This window comes from Somniosus microcephalus, chromosome 10, assembly GCF_052327205.1.
Source record: "Somniosus microcephalus isolate GS21.2 chromosome 10, FLI_Smic_1.0, whole genome shotgun sequence".
In the NCBI taxonomy this organism is placed as follows: Eukaryota; Metazoa; Chordata; class Chondrichthyes; order Squaliformes; family Somniosidae; genus Somniosus; species Somniosus microcephalus.
Genome location: NC_140996.1, coordinates 207,741,283 through 207,768,460, shown reverse-complemented (window position 1 = coordinate 207,768,460; position 27,178 = coordinate 207,741,283). Strand labels below are relative to the sequence as shown.

General features: G+C 47.4%; 1 protein-coding gene across 2 annotated transcripts in view; it reads left to right on the top strand.

The window, feature by feature from the left end:
• Positions 1–27,178, top strand: part of atp10a (ATPase phospholipid transporting 10A) — a 231,026-nt gene that overhangs the window by 148,572 nt on the left and 55,276 nt on the right. For both annotated transcript variants that reach the window (XM_085999543.1, XM_085999544.1), the window contains exon 11: positions 25,901–26,004. In XM_085999543.1, the coding sequence (XP_085855669.1) occupies positions 25,901–26,004 (104 nt within the window). The remainder of the gene's footprint in view (positions 1–25,900; positions 26,005–27,178) is intronic.

The window sequence follows — 27,178 nt, the reverse complement described above, 5'->3', positions numbered from 1 at the left end:
CATCTCCTCGTGGCTGGAGAAGAACTTGGAGTGGGAGGGGGAGGATCCAGTTGTTGTAGTCCACATAGGAACCAACGACATAGGTAGAACTAGGAATGAGGTTCTGCTGAGGGAGTTTGAGGAGCTAGGATCCAAATTAAAAGGCAGAACCTCAGAGGTAGTCATCTCTGGTTTGTTACCTGAGCCAGGTGCAAATTGGCATAGCGACAAACAGATTAGAGGTTTAAATGCATGGCTCAAAGAGTGGTGTGGGAGGAAGAGGTTTCAGTTCATGGGGAAAGAGGGAGCTGTTCCTTTGGGACAGGCTCCACTTAAACTGGGCTGGGACCAGTGTCCTGGTGAACTGAATAACTAGGACAGTAGACAGGGCTTTAAACGAATGAAGGGGGAGTGGGAGGATTCAGGAAAGAGTAAAAGCAGCGAGAGAAATGTCAAGGCTCTAGAGCAGAGTAGAGTTTTGGGTAAAAATAAGCAGAGTGGGTCAGGAAGGGACAGAGAGAGTAACAAAGGTAATAAGGCATCAGTGACTAAGGTGACATCTATGAAAAATAGAAATAAGTCAAAGCTAAAGGCACTATATCTGAATGCGTGAAGCATTCGCAACAAAATAGATTAATTAATAGCGCAGATAGAAATGAACAGGTTTGATCCAATAGCCATTATGGAGATGTGGTTGCAAAGTGGCCACAGTTGGGAACTAAATATTCCAGGATACTTAACTTTTAGAAGAGATAGGCAAAATGGAAAAGGAGGAGGGGTAGCCTTGATAATAAAGGATGGGAGAAAGACAAGAGAGAGAAAGGATCTTAGCTTGGAAAATCAAGAAGTAGAATCAGTTTGGGTGGAGCTAAGAAACAGCAAGGGGCAGAAACCATTGGTGGGAACTGTTTATAGGCCCCCAAACAGTAGTTGTAATGTAGGGAAGAGTATAAATCAGGAAATTAGAGGCGCATGTAACAAGTATAATATAATCATGGGGGACTTTAATCTGCGTGTAGACTGAGCAAACCAAATTTTCAGTAATAGTGTGGAAGACAAATTCATGGAGTGTATGCAAGATAGTTTTCTAGATCAGTATGTTGAGGAACCAACTAGGGAACAGGCTATTTTAGATCTAGTATTGTGCAATGGGAAAGGTTTAATTAATAACCTTGTAGTAAAGGGGCCTTTAGGGAAGAGTGACCATAATATTATAGAATTTTATATTGAGTTTGAAAGTGATTTAGTTAAATCCGAAACTAGGGTCTTAAATCTAAACAAAGCAAACTACGTAGGTATGAGGGGCGAGTTGGCTAAGGTAGATTGGGAAACTACATTATAAGGTATGACGGTAGAGAAGCAATGGCTATCATTTAAAGAATTAATACATAATTACAACAAGGCACAAAAACCCCACAGGAAAAGTGGTCCAACCGTGGCTAACAAGAGAAGTTAAAGATAGTATTAGATCAAAGGAAGAGGCTTATAATGTTGCCAAAAAGAGTAGTAAGCCTGAGGATTGGGAGGATTTTAGAATTCAGCAAAGGAGGACCAAGATATTGATAAAGAAAAGGAAAATTGAATATGGGAGTAAACTAGCGAGAGGCATAAAAACAGACTGTAAAAGCTTCTGTAGGTATGTAAAAAGGAAAAGATTAGCGAAAGTAAATGCGGGTCCCTTACAGGCTGAGACAGGAGAAGTTATCATGGGGAATAAGGAAATAGCAGAGAAGTTAAAGAAACACTGGCTGCAATTTTGTCAGTGGTGTCGGGATGGGTGCGGGACAGCTGGTTTCCGGCTGATTTTCCCTTGATTGACCTTGTTAAGCCCACCCTACGGGCTTGCCGGCCAATTAACAGGAAGTGGGTCTGATGACGTCATTTGATGATGCGTTATCTGCCCGTTTCCTTAAAGGGACCATGCACAATTTTATTTTGACAGTTGATTTCTCAGTGTTTGACAGCATTGAGGTGCTGAAAACACTGACAATCACTTCACAAAGGTGAACTCTTGTGCCCAGGCTCTCCAATGACTCCTTCCATATGCTGGAATAGATGGCAGCTGCAGATGAGGTGACAGAAGCGATCTGTCACTGGTGAGAGAGGTTCTCCCAATGAGGTGGCACTGGACATATAGTTGGATTTAAAAACTTGTAAGCTAAAGAAATCTGTAAATGTTTAAAATATGCAGTAACCAACATTTTCTTTGCTCTGAAACTCACCATGTGCAACATTGGATCCTTCGCACCACTTCTGCAGCTCTCATCTTTTCACAAACATTACACCACGCAAAACTCACAACACACCACACTTACCTGGCGTGGTATCCAGACATCGGGAAACACGACCCAGAAGTGGGAAAATCCAAAAACTGGCTGAAAACTACTGACAAGTACCTATTAATAGGCAGGTAATTGCCTTTAATCCGCTTCCCGCCGCTAGGTGTCGGGTCCATTCGCATATCAGGGACCTGACACTTGGGAAAGCTGTTTGGAGGCGGGTTGACGGCAGGTTCGGAACCCACCGTCAATCAAATCGAATTTAACCTCTGACCCGCCTCCAAACCTGCCCTCAGCGCTGGCAAAATCGCAGCCTTTGTGTCTGTCTTCACGGAAGAAGATGCAAAAAACCTATCGGAAATAGTGGAGAACCAAGGCTCTAGCGAGAATGAGGAACTGAAAGAAATTAGTATTAGCAAAAAAATAGTACTGGAGAAATTAATGCGACTGAAAGCTGATAAATCCCCTGGACCTGATGGCCAATATCCTAGGGCTTTGAACGAGGTGGCTATAGAGATAGTGGATGCATTGGTTGTCATTTTCCAAAATTCCATAGATTCTAGAACGGTTCCCGTGGATTGGAAGGTAGCAAGTGTAACCCCACTATTTAAGAAAGGAGGGAGAGAGAAAACAGGGAACTACAGACCAGTTAGCCTGGCATCAGTAGTAGGGAAAATGCTAGAATCTATTATTAAGGACGTGGTAACAGGGCACTTAGCAAATAATAATAGGATTGGGCAGAGTCAACACGGATTTATGAAAGGGAAATCACGTTTGACGAATCTGTTAGGAGTTTTTTGAGGTTGTAACTAGCAGAATAGATAAGGGGGAACCAGTGGATGTGGTGTATTTGGATTTTCAGAAGGCATTCGATAAGGTGCCACACAAGAGGTTATTAAACAAAATTAGGGCTCATGGGATTGGGGGTAATATACTAGCATGGATTGAGGCTTGGTTAATGGACAGAAAACAGAGAGTAGGAATAAACGGGTCATTTTCGGGTTGGCAGGCTGTAACTAGAGGGGTACCGCAAGGATCAGTGCTTGGGCCTCAGCTATTCACAATCTATATCAATGCTTTGGATGAGGGGACCAAATGTAAATATCAAAATTTGCTGATGATACAAAGCTGGGTAGGAATGTAAGTTGTGAGGAGGATGCAAGGAGGCTTCAAGGGGATATAGACAAGCAAAGTGAGTGGGCAAGAACATGGCAAATGGAATATAATGTGGGGAAATGTGAAGTTATTCACTTTGGTAGGAAAAATAGAAAAGCAGAGTATTTTTTAAATGGTGAGAGATTGGGACATGTTGGTGTTCAGAGGGGCCTGGGTGCCCTTGTACACGAATCACTGAAAGTTAACATGCAGGTACAGCAAGCAATTAGGAAAGAAAATGGTATGTTGGCCTTTATTACAAGAGGATTTGAGTATAAGAGTAAAGGCGTCTTACTGCAATTATACAGGGCCCTGGTGAGACCACACCTGGAGTATTGTGTACAGTTTTCGTCCTCACACAGAACCTTAGAATACCTGTTCTCCTAAATGTGATGCATTAGCCCATTGTAGCAATTCCCACGTATCATTTGGTGCATCTGATTATAATAGCACCTAAAGCTTCAAAGTTACTCTCCCAAGCAAAAGATTCCAGTGCGTAAATGTTGATTTGTACTAGAAGGTGCATGAAAATCAGCCATAAATGTTTCCTGATCATGCAAGTAACACAATTAGGCATGGGTAGCACTTGCAGTGATGAATGGGAAGCATTTGAGCAAATTAATCATCCGACTGGTGTAACTTTTAACATATAGGGTAGAAATTACCAACATTTTAAACGGGTTAATGTCTCCATTAAGATAATACATGGAGCAGGTTGACAAAGTGATTTATGCATCTGTACAATAACATCACTAACCGTAATGTCTTCTTTTGTAAGTGCCATGTCAGGCTGGGGCTGCAGTGCCTGTACTTAGTTTGAGCTGGAAACCTGGTAACTATATTTATTCTGGACACTCAAAAAAAAGTCACTTAAAGGGGTCCAGGCATCTTGCATTTTATGGGGGTTGAAGATGAGTTCTTCATTGAAATTGGTGGTGGTAGGATTATTAATGTTGCTACTCTACTCCCAGTGATCTGCACAAAATAAGTTTCCTAATCGTTTTATTCACTTTGTGACGACAGAATTGCTTTGAGGAGATGTGTTAGCAACTTTTCGACACTCGATCATTATCATAGTGTTTGAACCTGCATGGGCAAGCCTAAAATCTTTTTTTTAAAGAAAATGGATTCTTGTGATTAAATGCAAGAGGACTTTTCTATGTGTTGGCCTGTTGCCCGATAGAAAAAAAAAATGAATGAATGAAATACTCTGTTCCTGAGCCTCCATTTGATGACCAGACTCTTGAGAGAGTTAGCTCAGCCAGTCAAGGTACTCTTCCTGCAGTGGTGGTTATACCTTGCAAGCCTCTCAAAAGGCTTCTATTTGAAAAGCCAGCCATACTGAATGGAAACCTCTGTCTTTGTTGTCAGAATCATGACTTCAAACCATTCAAATGTAACCTTCTGGCTCTTCTGACTACTTTAGAATTCCTGCTTATGAGAGTGCATATAACAACCGTTGCCACAATAGTAGCCTATCCCCTACTTTTTGGCAGGAAACACTCTTTGACACTCCAGGGCAGTGCTGAGGGAGTGCTGCACTGTCGGAGGTGCCATCTTTCGCATGAGACGTTAAACCGAGGCCCCCGTCTGCTCTCTCAGGTGGACGTAAAAGATCCCACGGCACTATTTCGCAGAAGAGCAGGGGGAGTTATCCCCGGCGTCCTGGCCAAGATTTATCCCACAATCAACATCACTAAAAACAGACTATCTGGTCATTATCACATTGCTGTTCGTGGGAGCTTGCTGTGCGCAAATTGGCTGTGGCATTTCCTACATTACAACAGTGGCCCCACTTCAAAAGTACTTCGTTGGCTGTAAAGTATTTTGGGACATCCGGTGGTCATGAAAGGTGCTGTATAAATGCAAGTCTTTTTTCTTTTCAGAGATTGGAAGCTTGTTTTGCATAAACTTCTGTGAGGTCAAAGTACATTTCATGAGATCAAAGCACATTTCATGAGATCCAAGTACATTTCTTTATGTAACTGCTCAGAGGTGAAGACACTTTCTCAGGAATAAAAAGTAGGAAAGCGCTATCTTCGATTTCTGATCTTTTGATGCCTGGCTGATCTGATTGATGCAGGAAACAGGATTAAAAGTTAAACATACTTCTCACCAGACTGATGAATTGCTAACAGTGTTGAAGCTTGGCAAAGGGAACTTTGTTGAAAACGACTTGTTTTTCACTTCACAAGTATCTTGCACAAAGATCCATTTACAGCTAAATCAGTCAGACCTAACCGAGATGGCAATCTGAAACCTAAATAGTTATAGTCGGAAACCCCAACCACATCATCACAAAGCAAATGCAAGTTGCTTCAGTTCAGTCGTCTGATTTTGATCATGCGCAATGAATTAATTTAGCAGCACATCATGAAAATGTGAAAAAGCTGTGACTTTAAGCATTGCATTTCACAGTAGACCGTGTGAGAGGCCATATTGTTTTGGAGTCGGTGGGGGAGGGAAGTAAAATTCCATGGGGGAGAAATTCAGTATCGCCCCGTTTGGGGCGCCATTATCGGCCGTGCGCAAAGTTTAGCGCCTGGCGCTAATTATCACCTCCGACCGCAAACTTGGCTTTTATCGCCCCTGGAGGTGATTGGAGCGCTAAATCAGGCGCTTCACACCTGTCTTAAGGCGCAAAGGTGGAGGAGCGAGGCGCTACCTCAGAGCACTGGCGAAGCAAGGAAGGGCAAATCAAAATAAACTTGCAAAGTGCTGCTCAGTACTCAAAACTCCTTCACACAGCGTTGAATCTCTCCAGAAGTCTCTCTCTCTTTCAGAATGTGTGGTGCAAAAATGTCACCAACAAAAAAAGGCAAGAAGCTGTCGCCTTTAAATAGCGCTCCCCTAGTCCCTTTCTGACTGCAAAACGCTCCCCTCAACCTGTTGTTGCTAGCGGCAGGCGGTAAGGCAGGGGGCGCCACTCAATGTCCGGGGCGCTAACGGGGCGTTGCGCACTCGACTGATGTCACAATCTGCCAGTGCAGCAGATCGTGGCGGTAGTGTTTAGTGCCGCCACAAATTGTCTAGTTAATTTCCCGAGCGGCGCAAATATCGCCGTGCCCGGGCGCTAGTTGCTTTGCGCCCCATTAGCGCCCTCTTAAGGCGCTAACGGGAGGTGCAAACAACTGAATTTTCCCCCCAGAATTCTTTGTTACCCAGCAGTATCAAAACATTAACTTGAGAGGAGCAACATATACTTTTGACCTTGGTTCAGTTGGTAGCTCTCTTATCTCTGAGTTAGAAGGTTAGGTGTTCAATTCCCACTCCAGGACTGGAGCTCGACGCTCGAGTGCAATACTGAGGGAGTGCTGTTTATGTTGGAGCGTCTTGTCATTTGGACGAGACATTAAACCGAGGCCCTGTTTGCCTGTTCTAATGGTGATCCCATGGCACCATTTAAAGAATAGCGTGGCACTCTCCATGAGATAGCAACCAAAAAAAACTAATTATCTGTCTCATTGCTCGTTACGAGATCTTGGTGTTTGTAAATAGTCTGCCATGTTCGCCTAGTTAGAAACAGTCACTCTACATCAAAGAAATGTACCTGGGAAGCTTTGAGACAGTTCTGAAAGTTGGCATGGCACTGTATAAATTCAAGTCTGTCTTTTTTGTGTCTTCCTCTTTATTTTGGTTTGATTTGCGTATATGAACTGAACATGTAACTTTTAAGAGTCAAACACTAAATGATGTTGTGTTTATTAAAACAAGTTTAAATTTTACTTTTTTCACCCTCAGACAGCAAATGTAACTGTCAATACTGGGGCAAATTTCCAATGAGCAAAACTGATTTGTAAACTGCTGGAATTTTGAAGCGTGGTGTTGTGAGCAGAAGGAACATTGGGACAGGAGTAGGCCATTCAGCCCCTCGAGCCCATTCCGCCATTCAGTCAGATCAAGGCTGTTCTGTACCTCATCTCCATTTTACCCGCCTTTGCTCCGTATCCTTTGATACCCTTACCTAACAAAAATGTATCGATCGCCGTCTTGAAAATTTCAATTGACCCGGCATCCACTGCCTTTTGGGAGAGAGAATTCCGGATTTCCACTCCCCTTTGTGTGGAAAAAGTGCTTCCTGATTTCACTCCTGAATGACCTAGCTCTAATTTTAAGATTGTGCCCACCCTGCTCTAGATTCCCCCACCAGAGGAAATAGTTTCTCTGTATTGAATCCCTTTATCATTTTAAGCATCTCGATTAGATCACTCCTCAACCGTCTAATCTCGAGGAAATGCAAACCAAGTTTATGCAACCTGATGCAATAAAACTCACTACGCACTTGGTTTGAGTATAGAAACATAGAAACATGGAGCAGGAGTAGGCCATTCGAGCCTGCTCCGCCATTCAACGAGATCATGGCTGATCATCCAAACCCTAGCACCCAGTCCCTACACCGACAGCCATCCCACCCAAGCCCTATCCCCGTAACCCCGTAACCCCACATATTTAATCCCCCCTAACACTAAGGGCCAATTTTTATCATGGCCAATCAACCTAACCCACACATCTTTGGACTGTGGGAGGAAACCGGAGCACCCGGAGGAAACCCACGCAAACACGGGGAGAATGTGCAAACTCCACACAGACAGTCACCCGAGGCCGGATTTGAACGCGGGTCCCTGGCGCTGTGAGGCAACAGTGCTAACCACTATGCCACCGTGCTTAATCAGCAAGGCTTTAATCAACTTGTTTCAGAACATGGAGGTCTAGTTGTACTTCACTAGTTCCTGTCTTACAAAATGTCCCTGGCAAGCTGGGCCCACGCCCGAGTATTTATACAATTGGACGGCGCCACCAGCTGGCCGTCCAGCGTTATTTCATGAGTAGATTCTTTACGATGATGAGATTTATAACGCAACCTGTCCTTATAATTTAACCCTTTAAGCCCTGTATCATTCTGGTGAATCGGCGATATACCCCTTCCATGGTCACTATATCTTTCCTGAGATGCAATGCCCAAAACTGAATGCAGTACTCCAGATGGAGTCTGATCAAGACTCTGCACAATGGAAGCATCACTTCCTCAGGTTTGTATTCCAACCCGCTTGAGATAAAGGCCAACATTCCATTAGCCTTTTTGATTATTTTTGTACTTGTGCACGAGATTTTAGTGATTTGTGCACATGGGCACCTAAATCCCTTTGTTTCTCCACACTCCCCAATCTCTTACCATTAGGAAAATATTCCGATTTGTCTTTCTCGGATCCAAAGTGGATGATCTTACACTTAGCCATCTTCCATGGTTTTGAGCACACAATTATGTCTGTGTCCCTTTGTAACTTCCTGCTGCCATATACACAACATACTGCACTTCCTAATTTAGTGTCATCTGCAAATTTGGATATACAAGTCTCTGGGGGAGAAATTCAGTTGTGAGTGCCACCCGTTAGCACCTTAAGAGGGCGATAAGTGGGGCGTTAACCAACTAGCGCCCGGGCGCGGCGATACCTGCGCCTCTCGCGAAATTGAGCGGACATTTAGCGGCGGCGCTAAACCATACCGCCCGCTCTCCTGCACACGCAGATCTTGACATCATTCCAGAGTGCAACGCCCTTGGGGCGCCCCGGACCGGAAATTCAGTGGCGTCCCCCTCCTTTCCGCCTGTCGCTACCAACGACAGGTTGACTGGAACGCTTCCCAGTCACTGTGGGGCTGGGGGGGCGCTATTTAAAGGGGGCTCTTCCTGTCTTCTGTGTGGTAGCCATATTTGGACCGCTCGTTCTGAGAGAGAGAGAGAGAGAGATTTGCAGAGAGACAAAGGGAGAAAGAGAGACTTCTGCATTGAGTCAACGCTGTCTGAGGTAGTTTTGGCTTCTGACCATAACTTTGTAGTTGCTTTGCTTTTTCACCGGCATGACTTTAATTGCCCACATATTATGGGGGCTGCAATGGATGGGAACGTCGTGCTTCTCCATCACATTGAGAGGGCACAGAGACGCAGAGAGAGAGTGGCAATCATGGCCAGACGGAGGAGGGCCAACAGGCGTCGGTACAGGGGACCTTACCCTCCCAGGGTTTTTCGACAACAGTTCTCATACATCAATATGTCTGAGGAGCAGTGTTTGCGAAGGCTGCGATTCAGCAAGGAGGTGGTCACTGAGCTCTGCCACCTCCTCCAGCCAGATCTGCAACCTCAACTGAGGAGCAGGACGTCTCTGTCGGTGGCAGTGAAGGTAACAGTGGCTCTCAACTTTTATGCCACCGGCTCCTTTCAATCTGCTACTGGGGACATTGCCAATATCTCCCAGTTCGCGGTGCATTGCTGCATCCGTCAAGTCACAAATGCCTTCTTTAAAAGGAGATGAGAGTACACCTCTTTCTTTTCCCATGACCCCGGACAAGCAGCAAGAGCGCGCAGCGGGCTTTGCAAGAATAGCGGGCTTCCGCATGGTGCAGGGCGCCATTGACTGCACCCATGTGGCTTTGCGGGCACCGCAAGAGAATGCCGAGGATTTCTGCAACCGAAAGGGCTTCTATTCCTTGAACGTCTAGTTGGTCTGTGACCACAGACAGCTGATACTCGCTGTCAATGCCCACTTTCCAGGCAGCAGCCACGATGCCTTCATCCTGCGCCAGACTTCTGTGGCAGACCTTTTCGAGGCCCGCTTCACCCAGGAGGCTGGCTTCTCGGGGACAAGGGCTATCCTCTGTGCACCTGGCTGATGACCCCGCTCCGTTCGCCCAGTACCCCTGCAGAAGAACGATACAGCGAGAGCCATCAAGCTACCAGGAACATCGTTGAGCACACAATCGGCGTGTTCAAGCAACGGTTCCGCTGTCTGGACCACTCTGGAGGAGCCCTGCAGTACTCGCCTGAGCGAGTCTCCCACTTCGTTGTGTGTTGCATGCTGCATAACCTGGCAATCCTCAGGACCCAGCCAATGCCACTGGGCCTTGGAGCACCAGCAGAGGAGGAGGAGGAGGAGGAGGAGCAGCAGCACCAAGACGGGAGGGAGGCACAAAGTGCAAGGGCCGTCCGTCAAAGGCTTATACAATTCGCTTCTAGGCCCCCTCTGAGGGAATGGCTTCTGCCATTCAAAGAACTTGAATGGAACCATGCCGCAACCCCTAAGCCGGTCAAGGCAACAATGAGTGCAAAGAACAAACATGCACATTTTGAATAAAGACACTTCTTTATTTACAAAACTGTGTATCCTTCCCGCATGACAAAGTAATAGAAAGAAACACACAAAGAAACAGTCAATCACATAACTGGCTCTCACAACCTGGAGACAATGTCCAAAACAGTAACAAAAATATGACCACGATCCTCAGCCTTCAATAAAACAATGAACAACATTTTGCCACACCTTCTACTTTTTGCCCTTCGAGGGTGATCTGCTTCCCTTGCAAAATTGCCCCCTTCCCACCCTGCAGCTCCGCCGCACTGGGACCCCAGTGGCTGCAGCAAGGCTGGGGGAAGGCTGCTGAGTGTCAGAAACTGAGACTGCAGATGCCCTTGAGGCCTTGAGGGACGGCCTGGACCAGCTCTGGGCCTGGATGGCCCGGCTGCTGACTGCTCCAACTCTGCATGGGCGGCAGCAGTCTGTCCTACAGGTGGTGGCAACTGCAGTGGAGAAGTGACAGTGCTGGCAGCAAGAATGCTGTCATCCTGAGAGAGGACAGCAACTCCCCGCTCGACCGACACACTGGCACTCCCACGGGATAGCACTTCAGCATGCGGAGCAATCTGCAGGAGCACAGATTGCTGGCCTGCTGCGGCGCGGGGAGGGCCCCGGGGAAACCTGCCCGATCCAGCGAGGGTGACATCAGTTAGTGCTCGCGTGGCCTCGGTCTGCGTCTGCATGAGACCAGCCACTGACTGCATTGCAGCACTTAGCATTTGCGTGGCAGACGCCTGTGCTGCACCTGGACACTCCTTGCCAGTGACTCAATGGATTCGGGCATCAGTGCCACTGCAGCCATGAGCTCAGTGTGCCTTTGCTCCACCTGGGCGCTCATTTCAGTGAGGAGCCGCACCTCTTCTGTGCTCACTGTAGCAGGACTCGAGGCCATACTCTCCCTCCGGGGAGAAGGCCCCGAGCTTCCCTACCCCCCTCGCGTTGCTGCAGCCCGCTGGGCCCCGGAGCTTCACCCTCATCAGACCATTCACCCCCGCTCCCCTCCAGGGAAGGCGTGTCCCCAGTATGGCCATGGGCTGCCTCGGCAGAGGGTTGCGCTGATGGTCCAGCTTCCTTTTCCTCCTCGCCTTTAGATTCACTCCCAGTGGCAGCTTGAGGGCCCGCCTCCTCACCTGGTGAATCAGCATCTGAAAGCAGAGAGGTACAAGAGTGGCTTTAGCGTGAGGACAGGGTGGCAGCAAGGGAGGCATGAGTACAGCGATGTACTGATTTGGATCGAGAGTGTCAAAGAATCCTGTTGTGAGGAACAAGTGGAAGAAGAGAGGTCAAAAAGGTGATGACCTTACCATTGCTGGCCAGAACGGGGTCGGCGTCTCCAGTGGCGACGGGGCTAAGCATCCGGCTTGCCACAATCCAGTGGACTCGCTGCTCCAGATCGGTCAGGGCTTGAAGGTGAGGCCGGCCTCCCCCGGTCCGTTGCTGCTGTCTCCTATTATGCGCCAGCTTGCCCTGCAAGAAAAAGGACAGGGTCTGAGTAAAGATGCAGCCATGATCTTGGCTGAAATGCCTCCCATGGTCGAATAGCCCTTACTGTGTGCAGCCATGATCTTGGCTGAAATGCCTCCCATGGTCAAATAGCCCTTACTGTGTGCAGCCATGATCTTGGCTGAAATGCCTCCCATGGTCGAATAGCCCTTACTGTGTGCAGCCATGATCTTGGCTGAAATGCCTCCCATGGTCGAATAGCCCATACTGTGTGCAGCCATGATCTTGGCTGAAATGCCTCCCATGGTCGAATAGCCCTTACTGTGTGCAGCCATGATCTTGGCTGAAATGCCTCCCATGGTCAAATAGCCCTTACTGTGTGCAGCCATGATCTTGGCTGAAATGCCTCCCATGGTCGAATAGCCCTTACTGTGTGCAGCCATGATCTTGGCTGAAATGCCTCCAATGGTCGAATAGCCCTTATTGTATGCAAAGTGCTGAATGTGCGTGTGAGTTTCCTGAAAGGGCCATAGGTGTTGGAGGAGTGCTGGGCATTGGGGCTTTCAAGACCCTTTGGCCATAAAGCAAGGTCGAGATGGAGGGATGAAGAGGTTCCTGAAAAAGGCACTCACCCTGACGACCCGAGTGAGGTCGTTGAACAACTTCCTGCATTGCACAGGGGTCCTAGACACCATGCTGCTGGAGGTCACTCTGTGAGCCACCTCCCTCCAAGCTTTTCGGTACTCGCTGGGCAGAGGCCTCCTGACACTCTCCGGGTACAGGAGAGATCGCCTGTGTCCACCGCGCCAACCAGAGCCTCCAAGGCCCCCTCGCTGAAACGCTGCGCTCGCTCCCTGGCCCTCTCCATGGCCCTTGGCTGCAGGATTTGGCAACAGGTCTGTCCAGGCCGAGATTCAGGGCTCCGATGCGCAGGGTGCGGCTGCAAATCAAGATCGACCCTCCCCTTTAAGAGCTGACCAGCACCAGCGTGTCTGTGTGCAATCGCTAACTGACAGCACCTGCACTGCGCCCGCCCTCTGAGTTAGCGCCTCGCTCCTCCGGCTTAGCGCCTTAAGAGAGTTGTGCAGCGCCTGATTTAGCGCTGCAATCAGCTCCAGGGGCGAAACAGACCAATTTCGCAGTAGGTGGCGATAATTTGCGCCGGGCACTAAACTTTGCGCCCGGCCGAGAATTGTGCCCCAAATGGGGCGATACCGAATTTCTCCCCCTCTGTTCCTTCATCCAACTCTTTCGTATATGGAGAAAATCTAAGGCCCCAGTACAGATTCCTGGGAAACAACACTTGTCACATCCAGCTAATCAGAGAACGATCCCTTCATCCCTACTCAATGCCTCCTACCTCCCAACCAATTACCAACCCATGTCACAAGGTTACCTCCAATTCCATGCGCTTTCGATTTTGATAAGAACCTCTAGTGCAGAACCTTATCAAATACCTCTGGAAGTCCATATTGACAACATCCATAGACATTCCCGTCCACCATGCTAGTGACCGCCTCAAAAATTCAACTAGATTAGTCAGACATACCTACCCTTCACACATCCATGCCGGCTCTCTTTGATCAGCGCAGACTTGTCCCAGTGCTCAATCACTCTGGTCGGTGTGAAGTGGGCACAGGGAACGATCCCTGCCATGGAACGGGCAGGCCCGAGGCGCACTCGCTGTTGGACCTCGGGCCTCATTTACCCGAAGCCGCTGAGCTGCAGGCACCTGCTGGCGTTCCCAGGCAGCTTGCCGGTGAAGAAGATTTCAATTTTGGGCCACTCCGTCTCTGGCATCGGCCCTCCGATAGGTCCTGGGAGGGAGGGAAAAGAGATTGGGCCTGGGGGGGGGCAGAGTGGTGGTGCTGGCTGCGTTCAGGGCAGCCAAATTTTGCATAGGGATCCTGAACCAGGAGTTAGGCCCTCTATTTGCATATGCAGAGGGCCTTGCGCCTGTTTCAGGCATGTGTCCCAGATGCCTCTTTTTCTGCTTTCACCAATATGGCAAGCGACTTATTTCCAATCATCAGCCTGTACTACAGAGAACTTGTTGTTCTCTGATAAACTCCACTTCTCTGCTTCCTAAATGCGATGCAAGTTTTACTATTTAACAATATAAATATTATAAAATCACAGTGCTATGCAAAATAAGGACATCATATGTGACTTGTTACAATGAGGAACTGAATTATGTCTGTATAATTACCCTCTAGCCCCTCCTTTACCTGAAGACTACACTTGGTCTTGACTCCACATGTGCAACACCACACGAGACCGACTAGTCTGTATGAACTGTGTTATGCAGCATGATGTATCACAACAGGTCTATGTAGACTCGCTGATGGTATGTGAGCAGCTCTGCCTTTAGTTAATTAGTGTCTAGCTACGGAACCAAAAAAGCCAATAGTGTAACGCATCATCTGACCACCCCCCCCCCCACCCCCGACACCAACATTTGGCCAAATCATGACATTACACTCCTTCACTACATTACAGCATCATGCCCAAGTGTTAGCTGAGTAAATCGCACCAGCACTTTGAAACATGCATTTCCATTCAGTAAGTTTCTTCCCTGGTTTAACTACAGACAATTTCATATTGCAAGAGAGCTGTGCTAGTATTGCTGGATTCCAGCTTAAATAAAACAGCCGAGACTCACTGTAATACCAGCAGCCAGTCTTAGAATCATAGAATGGTTACAGCACAGAAGGAGGCCATTCGGCCCGTCGAGCCTGTGCCGGCTCTCTGCAAGAGCACTTCAGCTAGTCCCACTCCCCCGCCCTTTCCCCGTAGCCCTGCAAATTTTTTTTCCTTCAGGTACTTATCCAATTCCCTTTTGAAAGCCACGGTTGAATCTGCCTCCACCACCCTTTCAGACAGTGCAGTCCAGATCCTAACCACTCGCTGTGTAAAAAAGTTTATCCTCATGTCGCCTTTGGATCTTTGCCAATCACCTTGAATCTGTGTCCTCTGGTTCTCGACCCTTTCGCCAATAGGAACAGTTTCTCTCTATCTACGCCCCTCATGATTTTGAGCAACATTTATCAAATCTCCTCTCAACCTTCTCTGCTCTAAGGAGAACAACCCCAGCTTCTCTAGTCTGTCCAAGCAACTGAAGTCCCTCATCCCTGGAACCATTCTTGTAAATCTTTTCTGCACCCTCTCTAAGGCCTTCACATCCTTCCTAAAGTGCAGTACCCAGAATTGGACACAATGGCCCAGATATTCCGGTCGCATGCCTCCCGCGGGCGGAGGATTGCGATCTGGAAAAATCTGCGCCCTTAGCTGAGGGCTCCCGGGACGCATACAATTCTGTTCCTGGGCCGCTCCAAACTGCCGGTGCGCAGGGCCCACGTATCCCAGAGGCGCAGGCAGTTTGCAGCATCCCTGGGATCACGTGGGCCATGGGGAGCCAATCACAGAAGGGAATCTCCCTTCATACACTTGACAGGAAGACCTGTCAAATGTATGAATGGAGATCACCCCCAAAACATAGTAAAACTTTAAATAATTTTTTTTTTAAATCACATTTTTAAAATGACTTGAAATTACAATAAATTAACTATTTTAAACAAGCATTTAAATTTTTGAAAAAAATAATTAAAGTTTTTTACAGGGCTAAAAATAAATTTACCTTTTTTAAAGTATTTTTAAATGATAAATCAGTGAAAATTTTTTTTTTTACTTTTTTGAACTCTTATCCTGGTAAAAGCAGGCCTTACGCTTGCTTTTACCAGGCACAAGAATTGTAAGTGTTTTCTGCGGGCGGAGGGCATCCAAAAAGCGGAACTATCCCCCCACAGAGGCCCTTCTCCAGGGCAGCCGGAGGATCTGTTGAGAGCATTCTTGACAGATCGGAAATGCCGGTTTCCAGCGCATGCGCTGTGCATGCCTGAAACCGGAATTTCCGATGTCCCTACGGGTGGGTACCGAGCGCGTACCCACCCGTAGGGATCGGAATATCCGGCCCAATACTCCAGTTGAGGCCAAACCAGTGTTTTATAAAGGTTCATCATAACTTCCTTGGGAATCCTGGAAGCTTTACATTTAACTTGCGCTTCAGACGCTCACTTGAGTGACCCACAACGCTAAGACAATATATAAAAGCACCAATGATAATTCAGCGGCACCTATCTCATTGCCTCCTGGGCACTCCACGGCCCTCTAGTTTAGTGACCTCGGGCATGGCTAAGTGAGCCTCATTTTCCTACCAATCTTTTCCATTCAGAGTCGGATAGTTTCCTTCTATTTTGCAAGCGTTTTACTCACCATATGGTTGAAATGCCTCTGGATTCAATTTTACCCACTAACTGAGTTATCAGAATTGTTAAAATGATGCTCACAAGAACTTGACGTAATCACATTAACCAGATCACTGACGCACAGAGGAATTTCAATATCCTATTGTCTTTTTAATATCTTTTCTAATGTCTTTTCACAGTCTGTCCGAAATGACCTTTTTTTAAATCTCATCCAGCACTTTCTTCGAGAATAAAGAAATCTGTTCATGGGCGTTAAACCCATTAGTTGCTTTTCTGCAGTGACAGAATTTCTGACTCTTGGTATTCACCTCTTGGTCGCCTCGCCACTTTATTTTGCTCCTTGCTAATAATAGGGCTCTCTTGCCCTTTTCCGAAATGTTACTCGACGCATGAATCTGGCAAAAAAAAGCAACAACAACAAAAAATTGCAGTTGCTGGAAATCTGAAACAATAAGCGAAAACGATGAAAACACTCAGAATCTGTGGAGAGAGCGCAAGTTAACGCTTGAGGTGTCCGAGCAGTGTTAATTTAGTGTGCTAGATATCAAGCACTTGGGGGGAAAAATTCAGTATCGCCCCGTTTGGGGCACGCTTATCGGCCGTGCGCAAAGTTTAGTGCCTAGCGCTAATTATCGCCTCCGGCAGCAAACTTGGCTTTTATCGCCCCTGGAGGTGATTGGAGCGCTAAATCAGGCGCTTCACACCTGTCTTAAGGCGCAAAGGCCGAGGAGCGAGGCGCTACCTCAGAGCGCTGGCGAAGCAAGGAAGGGCAAATCAAAATGAACCTGCAAAGTGCTGCTCAGTACTCAAAACTCCTTCACACAGCGTTGAATCTCTCCAGAACCCTCTCTCTCTCTCAGAATGCGTGGTGCAAAAATGTCACCAACAAAAAAAGGCAGGAAGCGGTCGCCTTTAAATAGCGCTCCCCCAGTCCCTTCCTGACTGCAAAACGCTCTCCTCAACCTGTCATTGCTAGCAACAGGTGGTAAGGCAGGGGGCGCCACTCAATATCCGGTCCGGGGCGTTGCGCACTCGACTGACGTCACGATCTGCTGGCGCAGGAGATCGTGGCGGTAGTGTTTAGCGCCGGCGCAAAATGTCTAGTTAATTTCGCGAGCGGCGCAAACATCGCCGCGCCCGGGCGCTAGTTGCTTTGCGCCCCATTAGTGCCCTCTTAAGGCGCTAACGGGAGGCGCAAACAGCTGAATTTTTCCCCCTTGCAGTTTAACGTCGCTCACACGCTGCTGATTGATATTCAGGGAGAGGTATCTTGAAAACAAGTCTGAGGATGACTTCATGATGACATAATCTCTAAGGCTGAAAGGAAAAATTGGGGCCATGAAATCCGATCCCTCATTTGTGATTTTTTTTTTTGACAGCCCCTTTTGTGTTTTTTGCTTTCCTGTTTTTCTGCCAGACTGATCAATGCCCTTTTAATTAATGTATTAGTCGCAATGCCGTAAAGGTCGTTTGTTCAACTTCTACACCCAAGCGCCTGACCAGCAAAGCATTTAACACCCTGGGGCGCAGACTACTTCCCTTTTGAGTTAGCAAGCTTTAGAAAGCTCCATGTAGGTGTGGCTCCTGAAGTCCGTTTTACAGTCGCTCAGTTGTGATCGTAAGACTCCCAAAATCTTGCGGCGTGGCCCAAAATAAATTCTAATGACAAATGCTCCCCTGGGGAAACAAAACAGGCATCTGGTAGAGATTTCATCATCGCAGGACTGCTGGTTACTGGAGGCACTTTGTGTAATGTTGTGATGACACCCTCAGGATTTTGAAAGAAACTCCCGAGGTTTTATAATGTAATATATGCAGCATTGTTTTAGAAATTGCATTATATTTACATGTTAATGAGGTATGAGAACAGTAAGCCCAGGAATCCTAAAAACAATCACTGCAAGAGAAAAAAAAATTGCATCTGTGCACTGGTCCCAGCCGCAGTCTTGTGCAAGAGATGTTCAGAGTCTGGTATGCATTCGCTTTCCTCATTAATCACTTTGCTGTTCCATTGGGAAATCAATATCAATCTTGTGATGAACTATTAGATTACATTGTAAAATCCCAGTCTATTGTCTTGGAATTTTGATTGACAACATTTTAAGAGTGTCCCCTACATGTCTCTGCCTTATCATTCCTCCCACTACTGATGGCTATCACTCATTAGAGACGGGCATTTAACATTGTACCTAAATGGTTAAAAGCACTTTTACATTGTTGCTGGTGCCCACAAGAAGGCCTGCAACCAATGAGCCCCCCTCTCTGTGTTTCAAGTTTGCGGTCTACAACCAAACGGTATTAGGCTCATTGAAAGAAAAGGAAGACTTGCATTTCTATAGCGCCTTTCACTACCTCAAGACATCCCAAAGTGCTTCGCAGCCAATGAAGCACTTTTTGAAGTGTAGTCACTGCTGTAATGTAGGAAACCGGCAGCCAATTTGCGCACAGCAAGCTCCCACAAACAGCTGTGTGATAAAGACCAGATAATCTGTTTTCACTGATGTTTGAGGGTTAAATATTGGCCAGGAGACTGGGGATAGCCCCCCTGCTCTGCTTCAAAGTAGTGTCCTGAGATCTTTTACGTCCACCTGAGAGAGCAGACAGGGCCTCGGTTTAACGTCTCATCCGAAAGACGGCACCTCCGACAGTGCAGCATAGTTGACATATTGGAGACCCATAGCATCATCGAATCTTGCAGCACAGAATGAGGCCATTCGGCTGGTTATGCCTGCTCTTTGAAAGAGCTGTCCAATTTCGTCCCACACCCCAGCTTTTCCCCCCATAAGCTTGCAAATTAGTCCTCTTCAAGTACATGTCCAATTGCCATTTGAAAGTTCCTATGAAATCTGCTTCCACCACCCTTTCAGGTAGTGCGTGCCAGAGCTTAACAAACCTGATGTGTGCAGAATCTTTCGCCTCCTTTCCCCTCTCGGTCTTTTGCCAATTACGTTAAACCTATGACCTCTGGTTACCGACCCACTTGCCAGAGGAATAACAACAGAAAATGCTGGAAACAGTCAGCAGGTCAGGCAGCATCGAGGAGAGAGAAATGGAGTCAACGTTTCTGGTCGAGGACCCTTCATCAGAACTTGCCAGAGGAAACAGTTTCTCCCTATTTGCTCTATAAAAAAAAAAAAAAAAACCTCATAATTTTGAATACCTCTATTAGGTCTCCCCTTTAACCTTCTCTGCTCTAAGGAGAACAATCCCAGCTTCTCCAATCTCACCCATTAAGAAGGAGCTTCACATTTTACTCTTGACAGCCGCTCTGGGCGTTCAGGATGAGTTGGATGGGTGGGATTTGCCTCCTTGATATCAATAATGTACCATTTGTGGCAGGAGCTAGTGATGACACACTGTCCAATTGAAACAGTATTATGCAATATTAATAACAACCGTGTTAAAGCCTTTGTTTGAAATCCATCAAGGCATTTGCTCTTTTGGATCTGTCCTTGAAAATAATAAAGCTTTCATATAGTAGATGAATTTCATTTGCAGAGCAATGAATAGAGTGTGGGATATGATGGCAATAATGAAAGGGAGATGTGCAGTCATTTAATTCAATCTCCATCTCACTTTAATTCAGAACACCTCAATTGGGTTACTGCTTGATATCCTCTGCTTATTCTGAAACTTTTTTTTAATTTATGACTAAACCACTCTCGGCGCGCTCTATTTATTCTGACATTATTTACTGGTATATTTTTACTGTGTTAGTTCGTTCCGGTGCATCAGTTTTAACTCGTATTGTGGTGGAGAAGGAAGCAGAGTGCCAGCATTAAACTAAAAGGGGCGGGGGAAGGGTTGAGTATCAAGTGTGGTTGCACTGGAGCAGGTTGGTTGACAGATCACAGAATCACAGAATCACAGAATCCCCACAATGCAGATAGAGGCCATTTCGGCCCATCGAGCCTACACCAACACATATCCCACCCTATCCCCGTAACCCCACGTATTTAATCCCCCTAACACTAAGGGTCAATTTATCATAGCCAATCAACCTAACCTGCACATCTTTGGACTGTGGGAGGAAACCGGAGCACCCGGAGGAAACCCACGCAAACACGGGGAGAATGTGCAAACTCCACACAGACAGTCGCTCGAGGCTGGATTTGAACCCGGGTCCCTGGCGCTGTGAGGCAACAGTGCTAACCAATATGCCACCGTGCTGAGTCTTTGCCCGATCATTTGTGGTTAACCGCGGAACTATGACCTCAACTGATTTGATTACAAGCTGTCGGTAATGTAGTGGTGTTGCAGTTTTAGTGCCACTGCTGTTAGTACACTATATTATATACAATATTCACTCAAAGGTTCTGGACTAAAAGTCCAGGCTGACAAAGGTTCCATACTTGCGATTCCATGAATTGCAAATTACCACAAGTTGCTGCCCAATTTACGATGTTCCAGCGAAAACGGCATCTTGCGCTTAACCTCCCCGTGATTTTCCTGAAGTTGCTGCATTTGCACATTAATTGCACCTTAAACACAGAAAGTAAGGTCTAGTAATTAATAGCGTAAGTACCCTTTTAACGACGTGATAATTGTTAATGACGACCTCTCCTGCCTGGAAAGTGAACAGTTGTAAGCGTGGAGTCTCATTCCATCAGATTGAGAGTTGTTTTAGCAGATTTTAACAAATTAAAAAAAAAATTCTTGCTTTTCCTTTCTGGCTCTTTCCCTTCTCTCTCTCTCTCTCTCAAAATCTAATCTTATTTCCCTCTCTTTATTTCTCATTCTGTGCCTGATGTGACATTGAATTCACCCACTCTAATTCACCCTCCTCCGCAGTCCTTCCTCTGTTTATTTCTCAATCCTTAAATCTCATCGGTTAAGGAGATAGACTGTTGGTCCCACTGTTCATCAAGATCCCAGATGCCCTGTTGCCCTCGCTGCGCTGTTGTCGGCTCGCACTTCTAGAAACTTTATGGACAAAAACATTTTAAACATGCACGAACAAGTCTTAACTAACGGGGCACACCACAAGATGCCCCACTCCAGCAAAATCTGGGCCTGTATGTTTTCATGGTGCACTCGGCAAGGCAGATCCCATTAAATGAAAGTAACGCAGTTTTATAATATAAATTCTGCTTCAAAATGGTTTGCAACCACTACAAAGGATTATGTTAGACAGGGTTTTTGCTTTTTACGAGTTAACTTAATGAGCATAATGGAATAGACCGCTACTCCATGCAGTAAAGATTTAAACATCAATGTATGGAACAGACTCTCTAATGCAGTGAAGATTTAACAATCTATGGAATAGGTGTCAATTTGTCATGTATTCTCCCCTGAGTCAAGCCCCACTCCAGGATTTGAGTAGATTGTCTAGATTGACTCGCCAGCATCGATAGACACGAAAGGCATCAAGGGGTATGGGGAGAGAGCGGGAATATGGTACAGGAAACTTTGGTTTATCCGGAGGTTAACTGTCCGGAATGCTCGATCCACCGGCAAAATTCAGGTGTCGGTTCAGTAAGTTTTTTTTCTTTTCGCTGCTTTTTTTTCACCAGTCAGGCTCTGCAAGGTCTAGCTGAAGCTGTTGCTAAGCTACAGAGACGCTTGCAAGGCCGACTGTTTAGAAGCTGTTGCTAAGCAACAGGGTTTGTTGCCAGATACGGAGCTCAAAAGCTCCGTATGTTTCAACATTAGCGCTGGTTTGTCCGGCAGTTTTGATGGGACGGCAACAGCTCGGTCCCGTCGGTGCCGGATATCACAAAGTTTCCTGTATTGAGATAGAGGATCAGCCATGATCTCATTGAATAGCGGAGCAGGCTCGAAGGGCCGAATGGCCTATTCCTGCTCCTATTTTTCTATGTTTTCTATGTTTCTATGATACCAGCCTAGAAAATTAGCAAAAGCTGACCAACAGCCTCAACAACAAAAAAGGTGACGAGGGCTCCAAAAGCTGATCACTCAAAAACCACCCTAATATGCGAGAACAGATAGTTCCTTGGACTTTATAACTTAAGCTGTAAGTATTCACAACATTCCGTCATTTGTATTGGAAGCAAAAACATAAGTACATGAAAGCCTGTTGGGGAAATCCAAATGTTGAAGCCATAAAATTGATGGTGCATTTCTAGCAGGGAGGAGAATGTTCTCTGGAACAACTTGAATTTCTACATTACAAATCATGCATTTTTAGCATGTTCATACTGCACAATTAATAGATTTTAAATCTTAAAAAGAAGAAAAACAAAGGAACAATTGGATTTTCAACAGCCGGACCATCACTTACCCAAAACTTACCTTGTCGCTGCCTCATACCCAACCACCTACCGTCCCACATTACAAGGGCAATCCACTCCCTACAGGTTCAGTTCACAGAAACAAGGTACTTCATCCAACTTCCCACCCTTTCACAAAGACAATGGGGGGAAAATTGAGTCGCGCCCCCTTTGGGGCGCTAACTTCACCGGGGCCCCTGTGGCCGAAATTCATCGGTAGCGCCCCAAGAGGGGAGTGGGGCACTACTAGAAGCGCCCCGCCTCCCTCTTGGGGCACTGCGAGGGAATATCGCGGCGCTGCGGCACGTCGCGCAGCAGTAGTGTAGGCCTTCCTCCCCTTCTAAAAGGGGAGGGGTCTTGCACTGCGCGACCCGGGGCCCAACTGGGCCACCAGGGATCGGAGTGTCGGCAAAAGAGCAGCTGGCACTCCGTGGGGGGGGGCTGCAGAGGAAGCCGGGGACGGCAACGGGGGCAGGTGCTGACAGGCGGCCAGCAACAAAAATGGCCGCCCGGCGTCTCCCCGGCCGCAGGTAGGCCCCCCTGACTCTGTTGAACATAGCGTCCAGCGGTAAGTCAGGGGACGCTACCAAAGATCGCGGCCGGGGCGCTGCGCATGGCGATGATGTCATCACCGGCGGCGCAGCGGGACGCTAATGGTTACCGCCGCCGCTAACCTCCCGCTGAATTTTGCGGGCGGCATTGGCGGCGCCGCGCCCGGGAGCTAGTTGCTTTGCGCCCTGTTAGCGCAAATCAACCAAATTTTTCCCCCATGGTCTTCTCATCCAACCTTCCCAATTGGTCCTGGCACTCTTCTCCCTCTGCCCTGTCAATGCAGTGTTGCAATCTTTCCCCTCCTTCCCCCTCAACTCAGTTAATCTTCTGAACTTCCCAAGTTCAAGCTGGTACTCTTCTCTACCACCATCCCCCCCCTGGCCCCTCTCAGTTTAATGCTGGCATTCTCCTTCCACGCCGCAAAGTGCCCCTCCCAACTTCTCTCTTCGCCACTCCTGCTCAGTTCCTGCTCCTTTCTTGCTCCCCTTCGTTATCATCCATTTTCCCCTTCTCTCTATTTCCATCCATTTTCCCCTTCTCTCTATTTCCATCCATTTACCCCTTCTCTCTATTTCCATCCATTTTCCCCTTCTCTCTATTTCCATCCATTTTCCCCTTCTCTCTATTTCCATCCATTTACCCCTTCTCTCTATTTCCATCCATTTTCCCCTTCTCTCTATTTCCATCCATTTACCCCTTCTCTCTATTTCCATCCATTTTCCCCTTCTCTCTATTTCCATCCATTTTCCCCTTCTCTCTATTTCCATCCATTTACCCCTTCTCTCTATTTCCATCCATTTTCCCCTTCTCTCTATTTCCATCCATTTACCCCTTCTCTCTATTTCCATCCATTTTCCCCTTCTCTCTATTTCCATCCATTTTCCCCTTCTCTCTATTTCCATCCATTTTCCCCTTCTCTCTATTTCCATCCATTTACCCCTTCTCTCTATTTCCATCCATTTGCCCCTCCCAACCCGGCTCCATCCTCAAGCTCCCTCCTGGGTCCAGTGGTTAATGCACCAGAATGGGTTCCTGATTCCTCTCCGCACCGCTCCCAGCCACTTAATGGTGGGCATTGCGGGCACTATAGCTGGAACTTCTAAAGAGAACCTGCCTACAGTATACAAAGGTGGTGATCCCAACCATCAGCACTGCGACCAGCACAGAGAGGAGACAGACTTATTCTGGCGAGAGGAGCTGGGCTGGGCGGGGAAAATGGGCTGGTTGCACTGATTTTTGTCAGAAAATGGTAACAAGCTAACTGGATCCCCAAAACGGCAACAATTGGCATGTTTTCCAGTGCAGTATTGAGGCCGTGCTGCATTGTTGGAGATGCAATCTTTCCGACGCGATGTTAATGAATGCGCCTCCTGGCTCCATAAAATTCCTCGCGTGCGGCCGGTTACTCTCGGTCGAAGTTAACTTTGGGGGGTGGGGGGGCGGGGGTGGGGTCACAAATGGACGGTAGCAATGGAAAGCAAAACGAGGCAGGGTGTATAATAGATGGCTGATCCACTGCCGACTGCTGTGCACCCTGGCAAAGTAAAGTTTTACCTCCTGTGCCTCACCCCACCCAAAAATCTTCCTTCTAGCCCATCTCCATGGAGGAACCGCCGGATTTCTCGCCCACTTGTTGAGCACCGATCAAATTAAAGGGGCCCACCCACCATCCACCCAAGCGAACCTCTCCACCTCTCTCTCTTAAGATGCTCCTTAAAACCTACCTCTTTGCTCACCTGTTCTAATGTCTCCTTCTCTGGTTAGGTGCCAATTTTTGTCGAATTATGCTCCTCTGAAGCGCCTTGGGACGTTTTATTACATTAGAGGCGCTATATAAATCTAAGTTGTCGTTGTTAAAGGCGCTATATAAATGCAAGTTGTGGTTAAACCTCAGACGTTCTCGCCATCTTGTTTGTTGTTATCCCAACTGCAATGTGTGCCACTGCAGCATCAAGTTAATCATAAAAGTCATATGGTAAAGATGTATCTGTAACATTAGAACAGAAAGCTGTAGAAGCAACATTAAAACCAAATTAAAAAGAGATGTATTGACAACACTTAAAACTGAAAAATAACCGTCTAATTGGACATACTCCAAATGACTGCATTCGACTCCTGAAGTTCTGACGGATTTTCTTTCTGTCGCTGCCGACAGCTCTGCCAGCTGCACATTAAATAATAGAAAGCATTTGTGATTTGAAAAATGTGAAGAAGTTCCAGTGTTGCAGGAGATGCTTAATGCAGCAGTTCTTCCTTTGACTCGAACCCAGCGTGAAATATTGGGGCCAGTGCGTTAATTACAATTGATCAGTTTGCGCCATCATTCACTGACTTGGCGGGGAGCTTCCCATCACGTCGCGAGTTGGGATCGCAGGTCATTCCTGCCTGCATTTCCCCCCCTTCGGTCAGTGAGATCCATATGTTCTCGACCGGGATTGCTGGAGTGAAGCATTGCCCTCAGGTGAGAACAGAAGATAAAGTGACTGAGACACGCTCGCTCCACTAGAAATGTGCTTCTTGTGGCTAATAACGCATTGAGACTAGAAAACTGCCTGTGGCCCAAACTGCGCCAATGCTCTGGCTGGAGGCAGATGCCCGAGGCAATCGGGATGACTTAATTAGATTGGGGGTTGCGGAGGGGGAAGGAAGCTTAATGATCCTCTTCCAAAAAGAGTGTGTTAGTTTGTTCAGTTGTGTGGCAGAGTCTTGTGAAATAATTTTGTTAAAAAACATCATTTACTATGACCTGTCTTAAGCATCTTAATCATTGCTATAATGTTTTGAGGTTGTCTAGGCAACTGTGCAGCGTGTGCAATGTTGGTTTTTTTTTTCTTGCAAATTAATTGGTCTTTTTCTTTTCAACTTTTAAGAGAACAGCACAGGCAAACGCACAAGGAAAATCCGGAACAAAACCCAGAATTACCTAAACCAGTATGCCACAGATGGACTCCGGACACTCTGTATAGCCAAGAGGGTGTGTATTCATTCATGAGCGTTAAGAATCTGTTTAAAAGCTATGATTTATTCTGTGATGGTACTGCTTGTACCCCAACTGTAGCGTTCAGTGGGTGTATGTAATCAGACCCCAAAAACTCATGGCCTAGAAATTGACTATAGCCCCGTTTCGGGCGCTAGCCTCTCCTGGGTGCTAAAAGAAGCGCCCCGGAAGCATTTGCGGCCGCCCGCCGGAAATTCAGTTGGAGCGCCCCAAAGGGAAGCGCGGCGCTACTGGAGGCGCCCCGCATCCCTCTTGGGGCGCTGCGACTGAATATCGCTGCGCAGCGTGCCGCAGCACCACACGCTGCGGCACATCGCACTGCGGTACTGCCGGCCTTCCTCCCCTTCTTAAAGGGGAGGGGCCTTGTTCAGTGCGATCTGGGGCCCAGCTGGGCCCCCGAGGATCGCGAGTGCCGGCAAAAGAGCCCGGCACCGAAGAGACGTGCCGGGCTCTTGGAAGGCAGTCGGCACTCCGCGGTGGGGGGAGAGGCGGGGTTCAGGAGGCCGGGGACGGCAGCGCAGAGAGGTGCTGGCAGGCGGCCAGCAACAAAAATGGCCGCCCCGCACCTCCTTTAATTTGCGCCTCCACCGCCGCAGGTAGGCCCCCCTGAACCGGTCGCACATAGCGTCCGGCATTGAATCAGGGGGCGCATCTAAATATCGCGGCCGGGGCGTCAGCGGGGCACTGCGAACACCGATGATGTCATCGGTAGCAGCGCAGCGCTAACGGCTAGCGCCACCACTAGCGTCCCGCTGAATTTAGCGGGAGGTCTGGCCAGTGGCTTGCGACCCACTTAGCGCCCTCTTAAGGCGCTAACGGGTGGCGCAGCCCACTGAATTTCTAGGCCCATGTCTTTATACTTTCCTCTTTCTTCCTCTACCAACACTTTACAACCTCCCGCTGCTTACAGTAACATTTTAAAATTTAATTTAACAATTTTGAGGCCGGTTACATAAAGCGGTGGGTGAACGAGAACATAAAGCATGAAATGCGAATGGACCACCTTCCCCGTCACCATCACAAACCTTGCACGGCCTCTCCTATCATGTAGTCTACCCACCTATTTAATCTGCTGAGGGAAGGTCCTGCATAATCACTTCCTGACATCTAGATGTGCTTGAGCAAAATTCCTAAAATATTTATCCCTCTC